Source organism: Bos mutus, chromosome 11 (assembly GCF_027580195.1).
Source record: "Bos mutus isolate GX-2022 chromosome 11, NWIPB_WYAK_1.1, whole genome shotgun sequence".
Taxonomy (NCBI): Eukaryota; Metazoa; Chordata; class Mammalia; order Artiodactyla; family Bovidae; genus Bos; species Bos mutus.
Window position 1 is genome coordinate 104,182,209 of NC_091627.1, and position 26,175 is coordinate 104,208,383.

At 57.1% G+C, this 26,175-nt stretch overlaps 2 protein-coding genes across 2 annotated transcripts; one reads left to right on the top strand and one right to left on the bottom strand.

The window, feature by feature from the left end:
• Nucleotides 1-8: 8 nt before the first annotated feature.
• On the bottom strand, nt 9-6,652 carry LOC138990026 (collagen, type I, alpha 1b-like). The gene is made up of 3 exons (XM_070380209.1): nt 6,448-6,652; nt 5,387-6,219; nt 9-1,429 (listed from the first exon to the last, which is right to left on the bottom strand). The coding sequence occupies exons 1-3, from the start codon at nt 6,650-6,652 to the stop codon at nt 1,193-1,195; spliced, it is 1,275 nt and encodes a 424-aa protein (XP_070236310.1). The 3' UTR covers nt 9-1,192.
• ADRA2B (adrenoceptor alpha 2B) lies at nt 6,208-8,277 on the top strand. The gene has a single exon (XM_005891604.2). The coding sequence runs from the start codon at nt 6,651-6,653 to the stop codon at nt 7,992-7,994; it is 1,344 nt and encodes a 447-aa protein (XP_005891666.2). The 5' UTR covers nt 6,208-6,650; the 3' UTR covers nt 7,995-8,277.
• Nucleotides 8,278-26,175: the final 17,898 nt, after the last annotated feature.

Consider the following 26,175-nt stretch of genomic DNA (forward strand, 5'->3'; position numbering starts at 1 on the left):
GGTTTTCTATTCTCACGGAGTTTATTTGGGGATGGGGAGAGGAATGGACAGTGAACAGGCAAATGAAGCATCTGGGGTTGATAAGTGATGGAAGAGGGAGCGTTTGTGGATGGCATTTCACCTGAATGGCAGGACGCTGCTATCCTGGGGCCATCTGGGGAAAGAACAGCCAGTACAAAGGCCCTGAGGCAGGAAGGAGCAAGGTGTGTCAGGCCAGCGTGTGTGGAGAGAGGTGTGTGTGTGGGAGGTAAGGAGGAGGCAGGCAAGGGCCTGCTCAGTCATGGAGGGATGGTTTATTCCAAGAGCAACAGGGGCCCCTGCTGGGAGTTTCTAAGGAGAGGTGTGACAAGACCTGATCTAAAATTTTAAAAAGTCATTCAGAGGCTTCTCTGGTGTCTCAGTGGTAAAGAATCCACCTGCCAACACAGGAGACACAGGTTCGATCCCTGGTCTGGGAAGATCCCACAAGCCGCGGAGCAGCTGAGCGTGTGCGCCACAGCTAAGCCGTGCTCCACAACAAGAGAAGCCGCTGCAGTGAGAAGCCCGAGCACCGCAACTAGAGAAAGCCCACATGCAACAGCGGGGACTCAGAGCAGCCCCAAATAGACAAAATTATATTAAAAAAGTTATTCTGGATGTGCCTTGAAAAGCGAGTTGGAATCAGGCAGAACAGCTGGTAGCCCCTGCAGCCGCGCGAGCGAGAGTGACAGGATGATGGGAAAGGGCGAAAGTGGGTGCTCTGGAGTGCGTTTTGGAGGTTGAAATAACCACACCTGCCGTTGGATGAGCAGGGGATGAAGGCATCTCAGCCTTGAGAACTGAGGGGACAGAGTTCAGGGGAAATAGGTGTTTTAAGTCGGGGGCTGTGCTGTGCTTAGTCATTCAGTCGTGTCTTTGCAACCCTGTGGATTGTAGCCTCCAGGCTCCTCTGTCCATGAAATTCTTCAGGCAAGAAATACTGGAATGGGTTGCCATGCCCTCCTCCTGGGGATCTTCCCAACCCAGGGATCGAACCCAGGTCTCCCGCATTGCAGGTGGATTCTTTACCAGCTGAGCCACCAGGTAAGTTGGGGGCTCCTGGATGTCAAATGGGTGGGTCAGGAAGTGCGTGGGCTGAGTGAGCCTACAGTTCAGGGCAGGGGACGTACTTTGGAGAGTGGTTAGCGTCTGGGTGAAATTCCCCAAGAAGAGTTCAGGCGCAGAAGGAAAGGATCCCAGGACTGAACCAGTGCTGAATCGCTCCCTGCAGTTTCTCAGTCTTGGTCCTGCAGCATTTTCTGACTGATGAGTCTTCGCTGGGGACAGGGGGCTGGGCTGGACCTTGTGTGGTGTTTTGACAGCATATTTGGCCACTACCCGCTAGAAGCCAGTAGCAACCTCCTGCCTCCTGTGGTGAGTCAAAAATGTCTCCAGACGTTGCCCAACGTCCCTGGGAAGGCAAAAACCAGTCTTAGTGGGAATCTCTGATTTGGGGTTTGGGAAAGGGAAAGGAAGCTGAGGAGGAGTGGCCTGTTAGGAGGGAGCAGGGCCTGTGGAGTGGCCCCGGGGAAGGGTCTGTCGTATAAAATGTGGCTGAGAAACTGCCTGGGACCAGGACACAGACGCGAGCCTGGCCCTTGGCAATGCGGAGGCATGAGTGACGCCCAGGGGTGGGCTCAGTGGAGGGCGAAGGGAGAAGCTGAGGGGCTAGAGACAGGGACCAGGCAGACAAGAATGTGGAGGCTGCAGGGGCTTCCCAGATGATCCTGTGGTGAAGAACCCGCCTGCCAATGCAGGAGGGGTAAGGGACGCGGGTTCAATCCCTGGGTCAGGAAGATCCCCTGGAGGAGGGCATGGCAACCCACTCTGGTATTCTTGCCTGGAGAATCCATCCTACGGACAGAGGGGCCTGGTGGGCTACAGTCCATGGGGTCGCAAAAGAGTTGGACATGACCAAAGTGACTTAGCACACACATGCATGCACACAGAGGGTGTGGAGAGCTTCCTAAAAGTGCAGGGAGTGACAGCTGGTGAAGGGATAATCAACAGAGCAGAGCCCCAGGGGACACGAGAGGACTCGAGGTCCAGGGTGTATGCAGAGGACCTGCCCCAAGAGCCGAGACGCGGCTTGGATGCAGGTGTGCGGGGAATGCGTGCCTGTGGGTTGGCTTCCCTTTTCTCTTAAGTAGAAGGCAAAGCCACAGCTTGCGAGGAGGGCGCAGGCAGGAAGAGGAGCAGGAGACAGATGCCGACTCTGAGGCGTGGGGAAGTGAGCACACTGGAACATCTGGAGATCTGTGGTCACGAATCTAAAGCGAAGCCAGCCGACAATTGAGCGCTTTGCTCTGGAAAAAGCAGCCGCTTGGTCAAAGGCAGGGTGGATGGTTTAGGTTTGACCAGGGTTGGGGTTTTGTCGGGTGAGGTATGATGGGGGGAGAGAGGATGACCGACTGACATCACAGAGGGCATGCTCAGGGGTCTGGGGAGGTGGGGAGGCTGGGTGGTACAGGGTGGTCTGGGGGCAAGATCCCTGGGGATTTGAAAGGCTGGGGCTTCTGGGGAAAGCTGGGGGTGGGTGCAGCCTGGCTGGGGATCGTCCCCATGGGCTCTCAGGGTAGGAAGTGCAGCAGCTTGAGCTGCTGGCGTCCTGGCCCAGGAGACAGTGGGGCCAGTCTTGCCTTTCAGACCTGGAGAAGTGGTTCCAGGGCTTTCAGCTAACATGGTGCATCTCCTGCTGTCCTCTCACGGCCAGGATAGGACAACTGTCTCCCCTTTCTTGGAAAAGATGCTACTAGGTCACCTTTCCACCATGGCCCCTCTTTTCAAGGACATCCCTGGGGGTTCCTTCATTTGGGCACCACCTGTCTGAAAAAAGCTTATGTGTATTTCATCTGCTGAGGCCTACTGCCATTACCCTTCACTTTTCAACAATCTGGGCCAGGTACTGCGGACCGAGGAGGGATGTCTGCTCTGATGAAAGAGGTGGTACAACAGGCCCTCAGACCCCATTGTGGTATAGCCTCTGGACGTGAGAGTGGCACCAAGGGAGGAGAGGTGGTGAGGGGTGAACTCCTTGAGAAGAGAGTAGGGCTCCGCCAAGCACAGAAAGAAAGGTGAGGAGGGTGTTTCTGGCAGAGCAAACAGTCCTGGAAAGGACTGGCGATGCGGGCGCTCAGGGCGCATCCAGGGACCAGTATGTAGCCTGGTGTGGGACAGAAGGTGGACCAGAGCCTGTCTCTGCCTCGGCCTCCCCCTCACACGTGGCTGGGAGTAACAGCAGCAGCTACTGCTGGCTGGCTGCAGGTCTGGGACTGAGCTCTGCCAGCCCTGGTGGAGCAGGATGATACTGGTAGGTCAGAGCTAGTTTGGGAAGGGCGGGAGGAAGCCCTACTGCGGCCTGAGGCTCTGATTCACAAAGGGCTCAGCAGAGCAGGCAGCTGGGGAAGGGGTGTGTAGGGGAGAAAGAGATGGCAGAGAGCAGCAGGGAGTTGAGTTATGTAACAGCCCCCACTGCCCCGAGAGCCAGCTGCTGGTCTTGGGGCTGGGTGGGGCTGGGGGACGGCAGCGGGTGACACAGAGCCTGGGTGTTGGCTGAGCCTCGTGGGTTCCTGTGGGTTCTTTCTGGCTGTCCTCAACCAAGGGTGGTACCCAGCAGGGCCCAGGGATAGGTGGATGTGGAGCTGCCTCTACAGGGAAGGCCCAGCTGAGAATCAGCATGCGGAGGGTGGGGCAGGATGGGATTGAGGAGCCCTGGCCTCAGTTCTGCAGAGTCCTGGAGGCGTGGCCTTTCAAGGAAAACAGGCCAGCAGACAAAAAGCTGCTGTGAGTTGCAGTGTCTGGGAAGATACCTACTGGCCTCCCAGCCTGACAGTGGTTGGAGAGGATGAGAAGTGGTCCTTCCCAAAGCCTATTTGGGTCACCAGAGTGCCCAGATTCCCTGCCGTGGGACAGAGAGCATGGGGCAGGGACCAGGGGGATAGGCAGGAATTTGCTCAAGTGGCTGATTCCCAGGCTCCAATGGCCACCTGTCTGTCTTTCCTCAGCGAAGGGTCTGATGACACCTCCCCATCCCTGGTGACCCTGGGGTGGAAGCCCAGCAAGTGGAAGGATGCATTCACGACACCTGTCTTTGGAGGGGACCAGGGAGGCTGGCTGCCTCTCCAACCGAGCCTAGGTAGCACCTTCCCCACCAGGCTGTGGGCACTCACATCTAACAGAGGGGCTGGCAGGAGGCAGGGAGAGCCCAGGATCAAGGGAGAGCCCCCTCAGTCCTGCCCTGTGTTGGGGGCTAGGGGCGGGTACCACCTCTTCTGAACCTGGCTGGGGGTGAGACACTGGGGCACCTTGAGGCCACACTCCCTGCTCCCATGAAGATGGAGCAGGCATGTTGGATCAAGGCCGTGTCGTCGGAGGAGCCCTACTTTCAGAAGCAGATTGATGCTTATTTATAGGGAGGATGCCACGTATGGCTATGGGCTAGATATATGAGGGCTGGGTCTAGGCTGGGGTTATAGCATTAAAGGCTCTGGAAACAGTGAAAAAATGCCCTTGAAGCTCCCCAGGCTGGCACTGCAATGGCCACAGGGAGTGTGGGTAGGAGGAGGGTACATGGGGAGTCCTTGTCCTTTGAAGCACTTTGAGGCCAGAAGGCAGTCAGGGTGGGGTATGTGCTTAATCAGGCTTCCCTGGTGGCTCAGATGGTGAAGAATCTGCCTGCAATGCAGGAGACCTGTGTTCGATCCCTGGGTCGGGAAGATCCTCTGGAAAAGGGAATGGCAATCCATTCCAGTCTTGCCTGGGAAATCCCATGGACAGAGGAGCCTGGCAGGCTACAGCCCATGGGGTCACAGAGTCAGACAGGACTGAGTGTGCTTAATTGGAAGTTTCTTCTTACCCCAGATGTACTTTCCAGGGCCACTTCAAGAGGGGTGTGCAGCATGCATGGGGCGGGCGCCATCAGCAAGATTGGAGCAGGGAGGGGGTCACTGCACAGCTCTTCCCTTGCAAGCTGCTCCCAAAACCTACATTTTCTCTGAAATGAAAGTTACTTGCTCAGTCAAGTCTGACTCTTTGCACCCTCATGGACTGTAGCCCACCAGTTCCTCTGTCCATAGAATTCTCCAGGCAAGAACACTGGAGTGGGTTGCCATGCCCTCCTCCAGGGGATCTTCCTGACCCGGAGATGGAACCCTGGGTCTTCTGCATTGCAGGCAGATTCTCTACTGTCTGAGAAATTGTGTCAAAAGACCCTGCCTTTGACTAGATCTCCTCGCTCTGCACCAGGCGACATCCTCTTCCTACTGGTCAGGAGGTCGGAGATTGCAACTGCCCGACACCGCCCGCCCCCCTCAACCCCCTTTCCCCGCCCGAGTCTCAGGTGTTGCCGAGACTTGAGTTTTTTTCTTACCTCTTTGCCCTTAATAGGGGAAACTGAGGCATCTGCAGGAGAAACAGGAAAGCTGAAGTCGGCAATCCCAGGCTCTGAGCACTTGCTTGACCCTCGGCTTGGGAGCCTTCTTAGCGACCCCAAGACGCTGTGAGGGTTCGGGTCCCCGGTGGCCGAGGACAAGCTCGCAGGCGGGCGGCGGCAGGGGGCGCTCGCTACCTTGTCACGCGCTCCTCCTCGGGGTCCGCAGGCCCGACGGAGTCCAGTCGGGGCGGGAAAGCATTTGGGGAAGGGTCTGCCCGCTCGCCTCACGCCCTCCGCTCGGCTTCTGGCCTGTCGGGCTCCGGGGAGCGCGTGTGGTTTATGATGCTCCAGAGCCCCGACACACCCACCCACCCTCTCCTTGGGGCTCTTGGGCAGCGGGAAGGGGAGATCTGCTTGCGGCCACCCCCCCAGACCGGAGGGGTCGGCCCTAGCCGCGCAATCCGCAGGAGACACATCCAGCCTCGTGCCCGCGGACCTTCCAGCGCCGCGTCCCGGCTCCTTTGGTGCACCGACCCTTCCACTTCTGCCAGCATCCTTCCCTCGGTCCGGAAGATCCCAGACGCCGGGCCTCTCTGACCTGCCGCAGAGTGGAGGCTGGGAGGAAAAGGGTAGGGGCGCCAGAGAGGAGGCCAGGGGCGCGGGGAGGCTGCGGCCCCCGCGCCCCCCAGCGAGGCGCACCTTCCACCCACCCTGGGTCCCCCTCCCACCCCCCGCCCCGCCTCCCTTCCTCCTCCCGCTCCCGCCTCCAGTCTCCTCCCTCCTCCAGCCGCGCTTGCTCTCCTCCCCACTCCCCGGCCTCGGCGTGCTGCCTGCAGGCGCGGCTCCGGGTTACAGGAGCTCCGGGAGCGGATCTGCCTCCGCGCCTCCTCCGAACCGGCTGCGCACCCCCTGCCCGGCTGGCCGGGCCCCGCGCCCCAGCGTGAGTCCAGCAGCCTCCCCGCGTCAGGGCGCAACTTTCCCCTGGTTCCCGGCGGGGCGGGGACCTCAGAGGGACAACTTGGTAAACTTCTCTGGGGCGGACGGCAGGGGCGCCGGACGCCGGTACACCGGGATGTAGGAGGGCCGTGGCCGGCCCCGGGGCGTCCCCCGACCCCTTTCGGCCTGGCCATGGGGCTCCAGCGCCTTTAGCACCGCCAGGGGGGCGACCCCTCGTCCAGCCGACCTGGGTGGGACAGCGCCGTCGCCGGCTGTGCGCGCGCTGGGGCGAGCAGCGCCCGCTCTGGCCGCGTCCGGCCCCGCCATGGACCACCAGGAGCCCTACTCGGTGCAGGCCACTGCGGCCATCGCGGCGGTCATCACCTTCCTCATCCTCTTCACCATCTTCGGCAACGCGCTGGTCATCTTGGCTGTGCTGACCAGCCGCTCGCTGCGCGCCCCGCAGAACCTGTTCCTAGTGTCGCTGGCCGCCGCCGACATCCTGGTAGCCACGCTCATCATCCCTTTCTCGCTGGCCAACGAGTTGCTGGGCTACTGGTACTTCTGGCGCACCTGGTGCGAGGTGTACCTGGCGCTCGACGTGCTCTTCTGCACTTCCTCCATCGTGCACCTGTGTGCCATCAGCCTGGACCGCTACTGGGCGGTGAGCCGGGCCCTGGAGTACAACTCCAAGCGCACCCCACGCCGCATCAAGTTCATCATCCTCATCGTATGGCTCATCGCAGCGGTTATCTCGCTGCCGCCCCTCATCTACAAGGGCGACCAGGGTCCCCAGCCCCTGGCCCGCCCTCAGTGCAAGCTCAACCAAGAGGCCTGGTACATTCTTGCCTCCAGCATTGGATCTTTCTTTGCACCCTGCCTTATCATGATCCTGGTCTACCTGCGCATCTACCTGATTGCCAAGCGCAGCCACTGCAGAGGCCCCAGGGCCAAAGGGGGGCCTGGGGAGAGGGAGTCTAAGCAGCCACACCCTGCCCCTGGGGAAGTTTCAGACTCAGCCAAACTGCCAACCTTGGCCTCTCAACTGGCCACTCCTGGAGAGGCCAACGGATGCTCCCAACCTCACCCAGGGGAGAAGGGTGACGGGGAGACCCCTGAAGCCCCTGGCACTCCTGCCTTGCCACCCAGCTGGCCTGCCATCCCCAAGTCAGGCCAGGGTCAGAAGGAAGGGGTCTGTGGTTCATCTCCAGAGGAGGAGGCAGAAGAGGAGGAAGAAGAGGGTTGTGAGCCGCAGGCCTTGCCGGCGTCTCCTGCCTCAGCTTGCAGCCCGCCCCTGCAGCAGCCACAGGGCTCCCGGGTGCTGGCAACCCTGCGTGGCCAGGTGCTCCTGGGCAGGGGCACAGGCACCGCGGGGGCGCAGTGGTGGCGGCGGCGGACGCAGCTGAGCCGAGAGAAGAGGTTCACCTTCGTGCTGGCTGTGGTCATCGGCGTCTTCGTGCTCTGCTGGTTCCCTTTCTTCTTCAGCTACAGCCTGGGTGCCATCTGCCCGCAGCACTGCAAGGTGCCCCACGGCCTCTTCCAGTTCTTCTTTTGGATCGGCTACTGCAATAGCTCGCTGAACCCCGTCATCTACACTGTCTTCAACCAGGACTTCCGCCGTGCCTTCCGGAGGATCCTGTGCCGCGAGTGGACCCAGACAGCCTGGTGAGCCCGCCAGCCTGCTGCCTGTGTGGGGTGGTGCCAGGTGGTGCCCGGGTCACCCTGCTTCACCCTGTTTTAGGTGGCCACCTCCCTGGGCTTTCTGGTCCCTTCCCGGTCCTGAAGCCTCATCCTGGGGACCCCCTGGGAGGGTCAGGGGGTCTATCTGAAGGCTCCCCTTGCAGGCTACAGTCCATGGGGTCAAGAAGAGTCGGACACGACTGAGCGACTAACCCGTACACACACACACACACACACACACACACACACACACACACACACACACACACACACACTTGCTGGCTTGGCTGTGGGGGGCCATCTTCTCCACCCACTGCCTGTACAAGGGCAGATGGACGAGGCTTGGCCCATCCTGAACGTAGCTGAATGTTCTGGACTCCCCTCCCAGAACCACAGACCCCTGCCAACCACTGGTGGGCTTCCCTCCCCTGAGAATCCCGTGTCTTCTGGTTGACCACTTGCGGCGTTTTCTTTCTTTCTCTTCTTCCCCTGGAAAACAGCAGGAAGCCAGCCTTCCACTTTTTCCGGGAGGGCCTGCTGCGGAGGAAGCAGCAGAAATGACGACAGGCACCCACGTTGGGTGCGCAGGTCCCGATGAGGCCCTGGGTGGGGGTGTACGGGCTGGCACTGTCTCTGGGCCCTTCTTCGCCTTCGTCCTGCTTTTGGGTTTGTAACTCCTTTAAAGACCAGAGTCTCGGATCGTTTTCCTCACTCGGCACCCCTCTGGAAGGCAGGTGGGTGTGTGGGTGCCTCAGTGGGGTGGTCTGGAGGCCTGGCCTCCTCCTCGACGGGAGGGCCCTGATCACTAGCGTTCACCCCCTGCAAAAACTGGGGTGACAATAGCTTGCCGCCTACTTGCCGCCGGGAGACGAAAGGCATGGCTGAAAGCGTTGAGCTCCATGGGGGTAACGCATTAGAGAACCAGAAAATGTGATTATTCAGTGATACAAAAATCCCCCTTTTCTGTGTTTACCACTGCCTGTCTTCCTGTAGACTTTTGTTCTGTGCCTGGGGTGTGAATTCCTACCCCAAACTGGAAGTGGGGAGTGGCAGACAAAACCACAGTTTCAGTTCGAGGATTTCTTTGAGAATGTGTTCTTATGCCTGCAAAGATTTGAGTTATTATGCTGCATGACAACTTCCCAACATTTCACCTGCAACACCAAGAGGGTTTTCATTGGATTGGACCCCCCTCCCCCACAACGGGTGAGAAATCTTTTGTCATCAAGCTGGTGAATGTTTCCCAAGATCTCTAAAGATACCCACTGCAAGGGAATGGGGTGAGATGAGAGTGTGTGACGGAGTGCTGGGGCTGGAGCAGGTGGGTAGGGGCCTGTGGACTGCTAGGGGCTCCCACTGGAGTCCCCAGGCTGGGCTCCAAGCCCCACGTGGGCCCCTGTGATGCATAGCTGACCCTGCCCCTGGTGGGTACCGTCTGCCCATCTCAGACCCAGCCGTGTTGCTCCACCCCACTGCGGGGGCTCCAGGGGCCTCTCCCTCTTGGTCTCCTCTCCCATCCCTCCTGGAACAACTGGGAGCACTGGGAAGATGTTTCCCAGCCTTCCCCATGGGTATGCGTGGCTTCACCATTAAGCCAGTGAGCATCTTATCTTGGGGGCTGGGCTGAGCAGCACAGGCACTGATGGGCCTGGCTGGATCTGGAGGGATGTTGGGGGAATTTTCTGGGGTGGAGAAAACGGAGGGGACCAGAGTCACTCCTGGGGCAGGAGGCCATCCAGCTCATTCCCTGGTCTCAGCGTGAGGCTGGGCCTGGCCTGGGGGCAGGGCCAGGGAGGCTGGGCCCAGGGAGGGGCTGACTTGTGTCATCTGCTGACTAGGCTCACGTGTGCCCCCCGTGGGACCACTGCTGATGTTGCTGGTGTCCCCTTGTGATATGCAGGTTTTTATTTTTTTTAAAGTCTGAGCTATTTTATCAATAAAGGATATTTTGTAATAAGCAAGCTGTGTCCTCATTGCCCAAAGATGACCGATAGTAGTTATTTCTCAGCTACCTGTGTAGCAGATTCCGGCACAGGGGCCCTCCCAGGGCCAGTTGCCTTTTCCACCTCTGGGTGTGGCTGGCTGGTCCCCACCCACCTGCCTGAGTTTGTCCACTCAGCTTCCCTCATTCATCATTACAAGTCAGTGGGGGTGAGAGTCACCAGGGGAGTTTGAGACTGGCTGCCTGGGAAGGAAGGGAGGGAAGGCTTCCAGAGGAGGTGACCTTTGGGCAGGGCCTTGGGTGAAGAGCAGGAGTACACCAAGAAGGAAGACAGGAGGGTGTTTTGGGCAGGAGACCAGCACATGGGGGCTGACACCACCCACACAGAATGGGAGGAACACGGGGAGGGAGGGAGGGAAAGAAGGTCACTCAAAGGAATGTTTGAAGCTGCTGCCTTCACCCTATGCCTAAGGAAAGACTGAAGGCAAAAGGAGAAGAGGGTGGCAGAGGATGAGATTGGATGGCATCACCGACTCAATGGACATGAATTTAAGCAAACTGGGGCACAGTGAAAGACAGGGAAGCCTGGCGTGCTACAGTCCATGGGGTCACAAAGAGTTGGACACAACTTAGAGACTGAAGAATAACAATGACTTCAGTGAGGGGCAGGAGATTGGGATGGATCTGCTTTATGTCAGGCTGTCTGGCATGAGGATTCAGAACTGGAAGGCCTGCAGGTGGTTCCTGTCAGTCTCCCCACTTTCCAGGTGAAGCATCTGAGGCCCCAAGTTACCCCATGAGTTGGGTCAGGAGCTGAGTCCAGCAGGCTTCCTGGTCCCAGAAGGCAGTCTCTGGGGCCCGAACTAGGTGGGCCAGGTTCTGTTGGCAGGGGAGGCCAGGAAGCAGGCTGGTTGTATTAATAGTAGCAGTTGGCAGAGGGCCGGGGTAGGACTGATACCAATGGCAGACCCCAGGGAAGGATGCGGCCTGGGAGGGGAGGACCCGGATCTGCTGGGGGGAGGCCACGCCCACCACAACCAAGCTTTCACACTTCAGTGGGACCATGGCTTCTGCCGGCGGAGGAGGGGCAACCACCCAAGACTAATGCATTCATCATCACTGGTGGGCTTGGGAAATGGGGCTTCAAGGGAGACTTTACGAGGAAGCCACGCCCTGCCTTGAGGAACTCCCATCACCTCACACCAGCCTGTATATTCACCCCTAAAAGCCTCAGCCAGATGACGGCAGATCAAGGTAGCTCATGTTTGCACATGCTAAGTTGCTTTAATTATGTCTGACTCTGTGTGACCCTATGGACTGTAGCCCACTAGGCTCCTCTGTCCACGGAATTCTCCAGGCCAGAATACTGAAGTGGGTTGCCAGTCCCTCCTCCAGGGGATCTTCCCAACCCAGGGATCAAAGTTGCGTCTATTATGTCTCCTGGATTGGAAGGCGGGCTCTTCACCACGAGTGCCACAAGGTAGCTCTCCTCTTCCCATTTACTGAGCTCATGGCTTCTGTGGTGTCTTTGTCTGATTAACTCGTTTCATCCTTATGCTCATCCTATAAGGTAAGTATCAGCCCATCTTATTCTGGGGAAACTGAGTCTTAGAAAGCTAAGATGGCTTGCCTGAGGTCATCCAGGCCCAAGCTCTTTCTGCTGGACCACACTGTTCCTTGCTGTTCTGGAAGAAGATCTCCCGGCCTAGTCTCTGGAAACAATAGCAGAAAAAGACCCCTGCTAGAGCCCGACTGCTGGCAGTCCAGTTTGGATATATTATCTTGTTTAATCCTCATAATGTAGCTGGGTGTGGCCATTTTACAGGAGAGGAAACTGGGACTCAAGGTCACCCAGCTGCTGCTGGGGGTCAGGGGATGCTGAGGCTGCATCTGGCTCGATTCAGTTAGTGGTGGTGCTGTGATCCACTGCTCATGTCTGTCGCTGCCAGGGAATGGGTGAGTGATAGTGTGTGTCACAGCTTTTCTGTTCCTGACAGCTCAGTGCAATCCCTGGATTTTGTTAAAGAAGAGATGGAAGCCCAGAGAGAGAGAGATGACTGGGTTGGAGCCTTCACCCTCATCCCCCAGCACCATAGTCACACAGCGGGAGAGCCAGGCATTGGACCCAGGCAGTCTGACTCTGAGCCCACCACACCACAGCTTCGTACTGAAGGGATTGCATCCAGACACAAGGAATAAAAGGTCCACATCCAGGACACGTCTGCTGACAGTCCTCTGTCTGACAGGTCCTGTGCTAGGCTTGTGCAGCTGGAGCTGGATCCCAGGACCCCTGGCTCCCACCCTGGCCCTCTCCTCCTCTCATACCCTGTTCCTGCTGTTCTGTGTGAGCAGCACCTACTTTTGATTTCACCCTGAGCCCTCAGATTTCATCTGAGGGCTAGTGGCTCAATGAGCTGAGCTCAGACCAGCAGAGATATGGGGGTGGGGTGCAGCCCTTCTCCTCCCAGGAGCACTCTCGGTGAATGGCCTGGAGGTGAGGGAGGGGACAGCAGGCAAGCGGGTGAGCCATCTTGGCCAGGCACTTCCACCTTCTGGAAGCCCCTTTCCTTAAGATGTCCCTGGGACTCCTCCCTTGGTGGTCCAGTGGTTAAGACGCCGCACTCCCAATGCAGGGGTCCAGGTTCCAGCACTGGACAGGGACCCATGTGCTGCAACTCAGAGTTTGCATGCTGCAACCAAAGACCCTGCATGCCTCGACAAAGATCAAAGATCCCACTGCAACTAAGACGTAGTGCAGCCAAATAAATAAATTAAGAAAAAATTTCTCTGACCAAAGGGAAGCACGGACAGAGAAGACAGAAAAGACACAGCATGGGGAGGGCTCAGGAAGACCCTTCCCCTCATCTGCATCCACTCTGTGGGAATCTGGGTCCTTAGGCCACAAGGAATAACCTTGAAACAGAGTTTAGACACAGCCCCTGCCTCAGGCCAGCTACTGAGAAATCCAGGGTGCTGGGAATTCCTCATTGGAGCATTGTTGCAGGAAGCACTTCAGATCCACCAGCTTAGAAGGTACCCATGGCAGGAGGGTGTGCTGGCTCATGCTCCATCAGGCCTTTGCCCCTCCCCATCCTCCGTCTGATCTCCATCTTGTGTGTTTTGGAGGAGGGGGTGGGTCTTCCGGGAAGGGGACATGCGACCTGCTAATGAGGTTGCTGCCGCCTCAGGAGGCATCTGCCCAGCTGGGGTGGACACCAGGCCCTTTCATGTCCCCTGTGCAGGCTGGGAGTTCTGCACAGAGGGTCTGGTTGCTGTGGGATTTCCACTCCAGCGAAAATCCCAGGGAGGAGGTGGTACAGAGGCCAGGGTCATATCTGCTTCTGCTGTCATCTCTCCATCTGTTCCCGGGCAGGGCTGGGTCCCTCTCGGGGCCTTGATGAACCTGTTTGCCCATGAGGGATCACCCCTAGCTTGAGGATTCACCTCTGCCCCACTCCCACCCCAGCTCCCAGGAAAGTCCAGACATAGAGATTCCTGGAGTTAAACAGTTGCTCTTAGAGTCGACATCCTGGGCAGATTAGGACTGTTTTCCTCATCTTTGTACCTCAGTGCAGATGCAGACCGGGTCTGGAATCAGTTTACGGCCCTCTGAGGTGAGAAGAGTAGTGACTGCTGTGAGTCATTAGGGCCAGTGCCTGACACATGTCATCTGAGATTGGAGAGATTGACGTACCCATTTTACAGCTGAGGAAACTGAGGCCAAGGAAGGTTGAAGACCTTCTTTGAGATCACCCAGAGCAGGACACAAATCCACCCAATCTAACCTCAACTGTGGCGCTCACTGGCCTAGTGCCCACCTCCTCAAGACCGGGGGGCATACCCTGCAGCCCCCAGCCCAGCAAAGCCCCTGCCTTGTGTAAGTTGGAGGGTCTCACCAGCAGAGACCCCATAGCTTTGGGGGGAGCCTCCCTGCTGCTGGCACTGGGCAGGGAGTGGGAGGTCGCCACCCTTCCAGGCTCTGCTGGCTGTTGGCAGGGGAGCAGGGAGCACTCAGCTAAAATTAGATTCTTCGAGCTCCCGCATCCGCTCCTTCTTCCGTCCGGCAGTGGCGTGTGGGGATGGTGGTTGTCAGAAGGCCAGGGCTTGAGGAGTCTTGGATGTCAGCTTGCACCCTCCCCAGGGCTCACTGCCTCTGATCTTCTCACACCCTCACCTGGCCTTTGGCCAAAGGCTCTTGCCCTTGGCTTGACCTTGTGACAGATTATTGATAACAGTGATCTCAAAGGGAGAGGCACACCCCTGGTGATATCCACCCTCTACCCCCGGGGATCTACCCTGCTCCTTCCTCTCTCCCCCCTCTTTTCCCTTCTCTGGCTCTTTCCCACTTCCGGGCCCTCAGGGGTTTTCTCCACCTTCTCTCAGTCTCCCCTCTGTCTGCTGCTGACCCTCTGACTGCCTTTGCGGATGGGCCTGGCTCTTCCTGGGGCTCACCGGCTCCATGGACCATCGTGATGGCAAGGGGACCAGAATGCACTGGGGACCAAAAACAGAGCCTCCCTCCCTGGCGAGTCGGAGCTATTTCTGGCTATTTCTGCAGCCCTCTGGGGCCCCTGGGCTCCCCCACAGGCAGGGGAGGTGCTGGGCTCCAACCAAGTGTGCAAAGGTCCTGACCTCTTGAGTTCCCTGGGGAGGGGCATGCCCCTTCTGGAGTCAGGCAGGGTTGGGGAGTGGGCGGGTGGGGGGTGGGGGGGAACTCTCCATCTTAGCGCAGCCAGGGCTCAGATGCAATGCCAGTACCTCCAAATGGCAGGGGACCTGGGCTGCTTCCAGAGGGAAAAGGGCTGGGCCACACAGGCTGTGGGGAGCCCGGTTGTCCCTGAGTCGTCCCTGTTCCCACCCAGCCCAGCTGCAGCTGGGAGGGAGGGAGCGTGGGAGGCTGGCTGATCCTGCCACTTGGAGTCCCTGGACACTCGGGCCGGCAAGGGTTAAAGCCGGCCCTCCCTGTCCCAGGCAGGAGGAGGGTGGGCGGGTAGTCACAGACAGCAGGCTCCCTGGGCGCCCCTTGTCTTCAGCTGCTCATGGGACAAGGCTGTCCGAGCCGCAAATCCCAGCTATGGCCTCTCCTCCCCCTGCTGGAGTTAAGGTGGGCACAGGGCTGGCAGCCCTCAGAAGGATTTCCTTGGCTGGTTTGGAGGCACCGGCCAGGGTCCAGAAGCTTGCCCCAGCCAGGCTGCCAAATGGCTGTGTGACATTGGGCAAATCCCTTCACCTCTCTGGGCTTCAAATGCCTCATCGTCTGGTGGAGTCAGACTAGAGCATGGTTCAGATGATGCCCTGGGGCACGGGGCACAGAGAGGAGAGGGGACTGAGTCAGCGGCCTCCCGCCCCCACCTCACCCCTGTCTATCGTTCAGGAAGCAGCCCCCCGCCCCACCCACCAGGCTTCCTCCTCTGCTGGCACTTAGGGCCACCATCTCCTCCCCAGCCGAGGCTCAAGTAATGACCCTCAGTCACTTCCCTGGCCTGCTTGTGACACCAATGTCCCAGGGAAATCTAGGTGGCATGAAGGGCCGTCTTGAAGGATGCTCCCCCAAGGCAGGCTGGGGGCTGGTGGGACGAGGGAGGGGGTCAGGATGTGCCTGGGGGTGACAGCAGCAAGCCTGCACTTGACATCGTGTCTAAAGTAAGGCTGGAAGGGGACTTGAGATGTGGGTTGGGGGTCACAGAGGAGGAAGTGAGCCCAGGTCCTCCAGGAGGGGTAGGCAAGGGAGGGGGCTCCCGGGGAAAACAGGCTCCCATGGGGTCATGGCCCAGAATGATGCGAGGACAAGATACGGTTCTTAAGTGACCCCTGCCATGGGCACACGTGCCTGCAGGCCTCCCGGGTGAGGGCGGGGACTCATCTTCCTTGATGCCCATTCCTCGCCTAACAGCACAGGGCAGCACGGAGACGGCACACAGAAACATTTGTTTTCCCAGTAATTTGGGACAGCCTTGGCCTCGGTCACCTAAGGCTGAGAACCCTGTGCTCCAGGAATGCATCTCTGATTGGATGTTTAATTTTTCTGCTTTGATTTGTTATGTTTTTCCCATAGTTTCCTAGAGAAATTCTCTTGGAAGATTCCATCCTGGGCTTGGCTGAGTTACAGGCAGAGAACTGTCCTGTGGAGCTGGGGAAGCACCGGGGCATCCTGGGAGGTGGTGGCAGGGTCCTGTCCCAGAGTGGGGACAAGCTAACGTGGCAGGGCAGAGAGGGCACAGGCAGGGAGAGGGCTGCCCGGGTGACCCCAGGGGCAGCAGGGCAGAAGGGGCACAGGCAGGGAGAGGGCCTGCCCGGGTGACCCCAGGGGCAGCAGGGCAGAAGGGGCACAGGCAGGGAGAGGGCCTGCCCGGGTGACCCCAGGGGCAGCAGGGCAGAGGAGGCACAGGCAGGGAGAGGGCCTGCCCGGGTGACCCCAGGGGCAGCAGGGCAGAGGAGGCACAGGCAAGGAGAGGGCCTCCCAGGTTATCCCAGGGCAGCATGAAAGCAGCTCTTGGATTTGCAGTCAAACCTGACTCCATCCTCTGCTGGTTATGTGGCCTCAGACAAAGTGTAAAACCTCTCTGAGCGTCAATTGCCTCATGTTTAAAGTGGGATTATGTTAACTTCCTTAAGATGGGAAGGTGTGTTGAGATGAAGATATGACACATAAAATGTCCTGATAGAGAGCAGGAGTGCAGAGTGGGCACTGTGAATGGCAGAGTCGTTATGATGACCCCTCTGGAAGCCTGGGTCTTCTCCGAGGTGAGCTGGCTGAAGCCGCTGTCCCCCAGGTGTGCCCCGACTCACTGTTCAGTGGCCTGATAGAAAGAGGGTGGACTCTGCCCTGGAAAATGGCCCTATCCTGCTCATGGAATCTCCTCTACCCACCTTCCCTCACCCCATGCTTCCATGAGCTTCTGCCAGGCTTTTTCTAGTGTGTAGCTGAGAGGGAAATGTTCTCAGGCAAATGTCAAATACACCACACCACACCTGTGCCTACAGCCTTACTACTATGCCCATGACAGACATTAGTAACAGAGACCCGCACTCTACGAGCTGAGGCTAAAGGGGGTGCCAGGAAGGCATAATCAAATGACTGCAGCTAATGTACAAGAGGAAACCTATTTGCCTCTCAGGTTTAAGGGGAGTCCTGGCCTTGTCCTCTGTAGGCATGGGGAAAGGGCTGCCAGCGTGACGTGAGGGGAGCCACTGGGATGAGAAAGGGAGCCATCTTTGGAGACGTCTAGGGTCTTGGTACTGCTGCTGCAATCCGGGCACCCAGAGATCAGATGTCAGATCCCAGGAGGACCCCAGAGATTCTGAGAAAACTGCATTTTCTCAGTTTCCAGCAGAGGGGAGATCTGGGAGAAGATTTCCAGGATTGAGGCTAAACATCATGGTGGATTTGGGTGAGAATGGGGGTTTTCCTGGGCTTTCACACTTTTCTTTTTTGCTGTGCCATGTGGCTTGTGGGATCGAAGTTCCCCCACCAGGGATTGAATGGGGTCCCTCAGTGATGAAAGCTCAGAGTCCTAAGCACTGGACTTCCAGGGAATTCTCTGGGCTTCACACTTTGACCTGGGCTGGAGCAGAGCAGTAGCAGTAGGAAAGGGATGCTGGGGCCCCTTGGAGGTCTTATTCTCTCAGAAGTGTGCAAAGCGAGGTAAGGATGGTTCAAGAGCCACCCAGTCCCCACAGCTGAATGGCCTGTTATGCTGCTTGTGAGTTTGAGCACCTGGTTTGAGCAGACTTGTTGTCCCTCTGCTCCAGGAGAGGAGTTTGAGTTTCATTTCCCTTCACGGGTACAGTGCTCCATGGCAGCGGGGCCAGCCCAGCAGCCCCATCCACCCATGAGCACTGTTACTCCTGCATCTACCCCGCCTCTTGCCCAACCAAGCACTTACCTCCCCTCCCTGCTGTGAGTTTTTCCCTCAGCACTTATCTCCAGCTATCATACTAGCTATTCAACCTACCTATCTGCTCCTTTAGCATCATTCCTTCCAAAGAAATCCCAGGACTGATCTCCTTTACGATGGACTGGTTGAATCTCCTTGCAGTCCAAGGGACTCTCAAGACTCTTCTCCAACACCACAGTTCAAAAGCATCAATTCTTCGGTGCTCAGCCTTCTTCACAGTCCAACTCTCACATCCATACATGACCACAGGAAAAACCATAGCCTTGACTAGACGGACCTTTGTTGGCAAAGTAATGTCTCTGCTTTTCAATATGCTATCTAGATTGGTCATAACTTTCCTTCCAAGGAGTAAGCATCTTTTAATTTCATGGCTGCAATTACCATCTGCAGTGATTTTGGAGCCTAGAAAAATAAAGTCTGACACTGTTTCCACTGTTTCCCCATCTATTTCCCATGAAGTGATGGGACCAGATGCCATGACCTTCATTTTCTGAATGTTGAGCTTTAAGCCAACTTTTTCACTCTCCACTTTCACTTTCATCAAGAGGCTTTTGAGTTCCACTTCACTTTCTGCCATAAGGGTGGTGTCATCTGCATATCTGAGGTTACTGATATTTCTCCTGGCAATCTTGATTCCAGCTTGTGTTTCTTCCAGTCCAGCGTTTCTCATGATGTACTCTGCATAGAAGTTAAATAAACAGGGTTACAATATACAGCCTTAATAAACTCCTTTTCCTATTTGGAACCAGTCTGTTGTTCCATGTCCAGTTCTAACTGTTGCTTCCTGACCTGCATACAGATTTCTCAAGAGGCAGATCAGGTGGTCTGGTATTCCCATCTCTTTCAGAATTTTCCACAGTTTATTATGATCCACACAGTCAAAGGCTTTGGCATAGTCAGTAAAGCAGAAATAGATGCTTTTCTGGAACTCTCTTGCTTTTTCCATGATCCAGCGGATGTTGGCAATTTGATCTCTGGTTCCTCTGCCTTTTCTAAAACCAGCTTGAACATCAGGAAGTTCACGGTTTACACATTGCTGAAGCCTGGCTTGGAGAATTTTGAGCATTACTTTACTAGCTAGTGAGATGAGTGCAACTGTGCGGTAGTTTGAGCATTCTTTGGCATTGCCTTTCTTTGGGATTGGAATGAAAACTGACCTTTTCCAGTCCTGTGGCCACTGCTGAGTTTTCCAAATTTGCTGGCATATTGAGTGCAGCACTTTCACAGCATCATCTTTCAGGATTTGGAATAGCTCAACTGGAATTCTATCACCTCCACTAGCTTTGTTCATAATGATGCTTTCTAAGGCCCACTTGACTTCACATTTCAGGATGTCTGGCTCTAGGTCAGTGATCACACCATCGTGATTATCTGGGTCGTGAAGATCTTTTTTGTACAGTTCTTCTGTGTATTCTTGCCATCTCTTCTTGATATCTTCTGCTTCTGTTAGGTCCAGTACTTTGGCCACCTCATGTGAAGAGTTGACTCATTGGAAAAGACTCTGATGCTGGGAGGGATTGGGGACAAGAGGAGAAGGGGACAACAGAGGATGAGATGGCTGGATGGCATCACTGACTGATGGACATGAGTCTGAGTGAACTCCGGGAGTTGGTGATGGACAGGGAGGCCTGGCGTGCTGCGATTCATGGGGTCGCAAAGAGTCGGACACGACTGAGCGACTGATCTGATCTGATCTGATCTGCTCCTTACCATTGTCCTCTCCTGGATTGTAAGCTCTGAGAGGGCTGGGATATTCATCTGCTTTGTTCACTGTGCATCCCAGGACTGACAGTGCCTGGCAAAGAGCAAAAACACAAGGGATTGCAGTCAGCTGCCCTGACGCCAGTCCCTAGGGCACTAATGTGTCCCTGGGGGTGTGGTGAGGTGGAGAAAGTCACAGCTATTTGAACTCCTCCCAGGGAGGGAAGAATAGTAGGCAGATGTGGGCTGTTGGCCGAATCATCTTTGGGGAGCCCAGAGGGTGGGCTGTGAGTCCCCCCCACTGCACAGCTTTAGCTTGGCAGAGTGGAGCGTGCAAGTTTCGGGTGGAAGGGAATTGGGGGATGATGGAGATGGGCAGTGGTGGCCCCTGTGATGTCAGTTGCCCCCACGCCCATCTTGGCTGCCGTCTCGGGATGGCTGGCTGGTCCGGGATAAGCCGGGAGGGCCCTGTGCTGAACCTGCCTGGACATCTGGGTCCCCTCCTGCCTTGCCCTTTCAGTGTGCCAAGCTCTGTGACTCGTTCAAAGGGCCACAGAGAGAGCCAACACTGACGAGGTAGTCCGAGCACAGGTTGGAAAAGAATTTCCAGACCCAGAGCATTTCAGAAGGGAGTGAGTTTATTAAAAACAAAGAGCAGAGATAAGGTGGGTGCTGAGAACACAGCTTGCCGACCTCTGACAGATCAGGGAGAGCAGATGAGACAGTGTTAGAACAGTGGGCCGGCTCAAGGGAGAGCCTAAGTTTTTCTTGGGCTGGTAACCGATTTCTATAGCCTCAAGGCAAAGAAAATGCTTACGGAATGGTAGTATTACGCGATTGGTTGGGACGCTATAGGATGAGTACCGGGGTGGGCATTTTTGCCTAATAGGGGGTGAGGAAGCTAGCTAGTGACAATCAGGGGGGCTTTTAGCAATGGTTATAAAGGGGCTCAGACAATTTCAGAGGTGACCTTGACTCTGAGGTCCCATCTGTGGCCTTGGGCTAGGATTCCACAAACACCAGCCGGACCCCTGGTGCTGAGTTGTGCCCCGGTGGAGGAGGGGCTTCCAGCACAAAGTCACAGAGCGCTGAGGGATGGAGCTCAGCAGGGCTTGGGCTGGGTGAGGGCAGGAAGCTGGAGCAGGCCTTCTGGAGGTTACAGGCAGCAGAGGACTGGTGGCTGGAGTCTTAGGCGGGAAAGGGTGGAGGGGAGGGCCTGGGCCTTACTGTGGCTCGGGTGTGCTCTCCCCCACGTTCTGAGATGCCTTCTGGCCCCAGGCTGCCTCTCCCTAGGGGCAGGGGGCAGGGCAGCATGAGGTCTGGGGCCAACAGCCCTGCTCCAGAGGCAGCAGACTAAAAATAAATCGGGATGTCAGGGTCTCCTGGCTCCAGGAAGTGGGGAAGAGATGAGTGTCAGGAGGAGGAGGGGAGGGAGGAGGAAAGGGGCTGAGACACAGCCGCAGCTGTCAGCCTCCCATGAACTGGCTTGTTTATTTTCTTCTCTGGTCCAGAGTCTCTCAAGCCACAGCTCCCTCCCAGGGTCTGGGTGAGGGGCACTGGTCTCTGCAGACCTGTGGGTGTTCCCCGACCCCTGGTTACCAGCCCAGCATCTCATTTCCCATGCATTCCTTTGAGACCCTGTCACTGGAAACTCTAGTGGTAAAGAACCTACCTGCCAATGCAGGAGACATATGAGAACGGGGGTTCGATCCCTGAGTTGGAAAGATCCCCTGGAGGAGGGCATGGTAACCCACTCCAGTGTTCTTGCCTGGAGAATCCCATGGACAGAGGAGCCTGCTGGGCCACAGTCCATAGGGTCACAAAGAGTCAGACATGCCTCAAGTGACTTGGCATGCAAGCATGCAGTGGAGAACAGGAGTTGGGACCATGCAGTTGAAGGAGAAGGGGACCAGGTTACCAAGCCCTTGTTTGGAGGAAGAGCATGATCCCTGGAGCATTAGTCTCTTCTCTGCCCTCCATCCCAGGTGCAGAAACCGGGCCCTGAGGTTTCGGGACTTGTCCCATAGCTGGCAGTGCCTGGATCTGCGGAAAGAGCCCAGTCTCCCGAACTCACGTCACGGCTGTCTGTGGGGCTGAGGGGCTTCAGCTCAGACCTGGCCCAGCCATGACCCAGATGCCCTCTGAGGAAGGGCAGACAGTGGGGAGGGGCCGGTGGGGTGTGTGGAATTGTGAGAGGAGGCTGGCACCAGCCAAATCACGAGTCATCAGGTTCACGAGACACCCCACTCATCAGGCTTCCATACCCTCAAGGGCTTAGCTTGTCAGTGACACGTGTTCCCCCATGCCCTGCACTCTGGAGGTTGGGGGCAGCTTTGCAGATGCCTAGGGGTTATCTGGTGAGCCCGGTGCCTTCCGCCCCTTGGCTCAGGGGTGAGGCCAGTGCAGAGCCCACCGTTCATCATGGATACAGAGCTCATCTGAGCCACATGGATGCAGCCCTTCATGTCCTGACCTCTGGCCTGGGGCAGGGGGCTCAGAAGACGCAGCCCCCACCTCCAGCTCTTCCCAGAGCTCCTGGCCTCTCCCTCAGCGCGCCCGCTCCCCTAGTCTTCCCTGTGACCAATGCACCCCCTCCCACCGTTGTCTCTTATCCCCAGTCAGAAGCGCCTCCACTAGGCTGAAACCTGACGATGCAGAGATCACGTGCCCTGGCAGCTCCACGCTGGGCCACTCTTGTTCTTCTGGGGGCCTTTGGCTGTTCACCTATCCCCCACCCCACCTCATCACTGTGTGAGGGGGCCGTGAGCCCCTCGGGAGGGCTGGTTCAGGCCCTGTGCCACTGGCGGCTGCAGGGACCAGCCTGCATGGAGAGGAGGCGCTGAGGGGAGGCCCGGACTGACAGGCGGCTTCCAGGAGGGGCCCCGTGCAGGGACATCAGCCCCTTGATTCTATCTCCTTTCCTCTTCTTTCCCTTTGTTTTGTCAAGTCAGTTGATAAATTCTCTAGAAAGTCTTAAAATCTTCAGCCCCACCCCACCAACTGTAGTCCATTCCATTAGTGAGCTCTCTTACATACACACACGCAAATACACATGTGCACACATATGCACACACATGTGCACACATGCACGCACGTGCGCACACACACCCACACAAGCAAATACATGCACACACACATGCATGCACGTGTAGACACACACACATGCACACACACACACTCCATCCTCCCATCCCTCCGCTAGCTCCATGCCTCAGTGATAAGCGCTTTGGGAGCCCCCAGCCCCTTAGCTTTCTCCCCTCCCAGCTGGATCAGGCCTCGGCCCTGGCGAGCCTTTCCGGGTTCTGTGGCAGTTTCAGGGAGATGCTGGAGTCCTGGAACCGCCCTCAGAGTGGGTCAGGACAGTGTTAAGAGGGCCCTGCTCTCACCCTGACGCCAGGCAGGCCGAGCTCTGAAGGCCTGTGAAAGGCCAGAACCTCATCCTCCCAGAGACTGGGATTACTAACAAACGTGCCCTCTTGCAGAGGCCAAGCATGCACTTCCTGGCTGCCCGCTCGCTCAGGCACGCTGCATGGCCCAGCACCCCTTGGCCTGGTGGCCTTGAAGTGGAGGTCGGTCTGCAGGCTCTGTGGGTGTGAGACCAACAGCCTGGCGGATGGAAGCAGAGAGCAGCTGTGGACACTCAGGCCTCATAATGGGGGCTGCCCGCGACCGCGGGGAACCAGATGGGAGCCTTGGCCTCTGAATTCCCCAAGGCCCTAGACTTGGGACCCCCAGAAAAAAGAGCCCAGGCCCTGCCATCACCCTGCAGAAGCCCCCTAAATTCCTGAAATCCTGCAGTCCAGAGAGCTGCTTTGCCACCTGCTCCCTGATAGCTCAGTTGGTAAAGAATTCGCCTGCAATGCAGGAGACCCCGGTTCGATTCCTGGGTCAGGAAGATCTCCTGGAGAAGGGGTAGGCTACCCACTCCAGTATTCTTGGGCTTCCCTTGTGGCTCAGCTGGTAAAGAATCTGCCTGCAATGAGGGAAACCTGGGTTTGATCCCTGGGTTGGGAAGATCCCCTGGAGAAAGGAAAGGCTACCCACTCCAGTATTCTGGCCTGGAGAATTCCATGGACTGTATAGTCCATGGGGTTACAAAGAGTCAGACACAACTGAGTGACTTTCACTTTCACTTTCCAGTCAACCAGGCCTGGAGCAGCCCTGGAGTACGGCATCATCAGGGGCTGGGGCTGGCATCTGCTCCTGACCAAGTGGGGTCCTTGGGGAAGCCACTTCTCTCAGCCTGTTTTCTCTAAAATAGAATTATTTTGTGATGAAATGGGATGGTGTCTGTAGAGAACCAGTGCATTCAATATCTTGTCCCTCGCTTTCTTCTCACCCACAAATGCTGTCTTGGACCTTTTCCAACAGGTGCTGGAGGGTGAAATGTTCAGCGATGGTCCATCTCTAGGCCTGCCCAGGTCCTGGGAATCATCCCAGAGTGGCCTTCAGATACCAGCTTATTTGCTGTGTGACCCCAGAAAAGTTACTCAACTTCTCTGACTCTTGTACTGCCATCTCTAAAATGAAGCCTGCTTTGTGCCTTGCTCAGAGGGTCGTGGAGAGTTAAGTTGCATTGATGCTGCCGCAGAAACTGTGCCTGAGTTTGCTGTCAGGCTAGGCAGGATGGAGAGGAGGCAGGGCCTGGGGATGGGGGTGTGGTTCAGAATTTTGCCCTGGGCAGACTCTTGGACTTTAAAGATCCTGGCTAAGCTGAGGCTGGGATGAGGGTCTGGGGTGGGATAGGGGCTGATGGAGGCCTGGGGCTGCCTCCAAGACCCCTCTTCCCTGGGCTGCATCACCAGCCTGGGCTGTTCCCGCTTCCGTCTGTTATTCACCACTAATTGCCCTAAATGCTACATCTGTTGTCATGGCAACATATCCATCTTTAGGTAAAGCCCTGTCTGCAGGGGAGCCAGGCTGCCTCCAGCCCCGCCTCAGGGTCCCCCAGCCGGCCCTCTCCCTCTCAGCCCCCTCCTGTTTGGGCCTTTTGAAGCAGTCACTCCTGGTTTCCACATTTGCAGGATTCCTCTGTGCCTCTGTCTTCTGTCTCATGTTGGGTCTCATTCCTCCTCCTCCCTTCCCTCGTTCTTTCTCATCTCTCCTCCTTTCTCCCCTTTTCTTTGCTTTTCCCTGGATCCCGAGTCTCTTAATTCCCCTCTGTCTCTGTCTCCCTCCTCTTCTCTCACCCTTGGGTGCAGCAGGATAGCATGAAGGTGCTGGAACGGGTCTGCTGTGCGGAGGCCTCAGGAAGCCTGTGGGGGCTCCCTGGTCTGCAGCGAGGTGAGCCCAGGGTATGCAGACCCCCAGAGCCTCCAGTCCGTTTGGCGTGTGGTCAGGAAGGCCTCCAATGGCTCCTGCAGAGGCGTGGGCCCAAGGGGCTGTCTTTCCTCCTTCACCCCCACCACCTGCCTTCGGCCTGTTCCTCTCTGGCTTCTCTCCCAGGGGCCTCGCACACTTACTGAATGTTCATTACATGCTCAGCACCATCCTTAGGGCGTTCACCCAAGAAGCCCTGCAAGGGTTCCAGGAGGTAAGTGGTTTTCTTCCCTTTTACAGGCCAGGAAATCAAAGGTCAGAGGTTAAGCAACTTGTTTGAAGCCACACAGCTGGTCGGTAGAAGAGACAGCAGCTGAAGTTCCGTTCCAGAGCTGATGCTCTTAAACACGGCGCTCTGAGAGGGGTCCTTGTCACTGAGTGCTCACTGGGTGTTGGACACTATGCATTGAGCAGCATTGGAACTCCTTTAGCTCTTGCAGCAACCCTACCAGTTAGGAAAACGAGCATCTATTTTACCAATGAGAAACTTGGGACACAGAGAGGTCAAGCACCTTTCTTAAGGTCACAGCTGTCAGGGGTGGGGAGCAGGATTTGAACACGGGCCTTTCTGCCTCCAGACCCTGGGCTCTTACCTCTGAGAGCTCTTGTTGCCCTCTTCCTCTCCTGTGGGGAGGGGGCCACAGCAGAGAGAGGACTGCATCTGAGGGACAAGGGCACAGCTGCGCATGCACCAGCTCCCTCTGTCTCCTCCCTGACCCTCAGGATAGCCCCACCGCAGGCCCACCCACGGGTGTTTTCTGGGAATCAGAGGAGGAAGCTGTATGGTGACCGGCGACCACAGTGTCTTCTTTGAGGGGTTCCATGCAAGTGGGGAGAAAGTTCCAGGTCACCAGGAGAGGTCCCTGATCACGTTGCTCCTTGTGAGCCTCCAGGGCAGCTAGAGCACAGCATGAGCACCCCAAGCCTTCCGGGGCCCCAACCCCCAGGATCTTCGGGGGCAGGAGGGCCAACATGACTGAGGGAGACTGAGCTGTCACAGCCTGTGGGGCCCCAGCCTCAGAACACGCTCTCCTGGCCCAGGCCGGCCAGGAACATCCACGCCCTTCTTGCCCTGCTACTCTGGTCCCTAGAGAGCAACTTGGGCTTGGAACACACTGTCCCCGAGCAGCGCGGCTGTCGGGATGATGGAGAGGCGGGTTATTTTTAACAGCTGAGACTCATGGGTGGACAGGGCCTCTTCCAGGCCAGGGGAAGAGGCTTCGAGGGAGGGCGGGGACCAGAACTTCAGGTCCCTCTTCCCGTCCCCTCCCTCCTGCTCTGTCCTCCTGGCTCCTAGGCCTAAGAGCCCA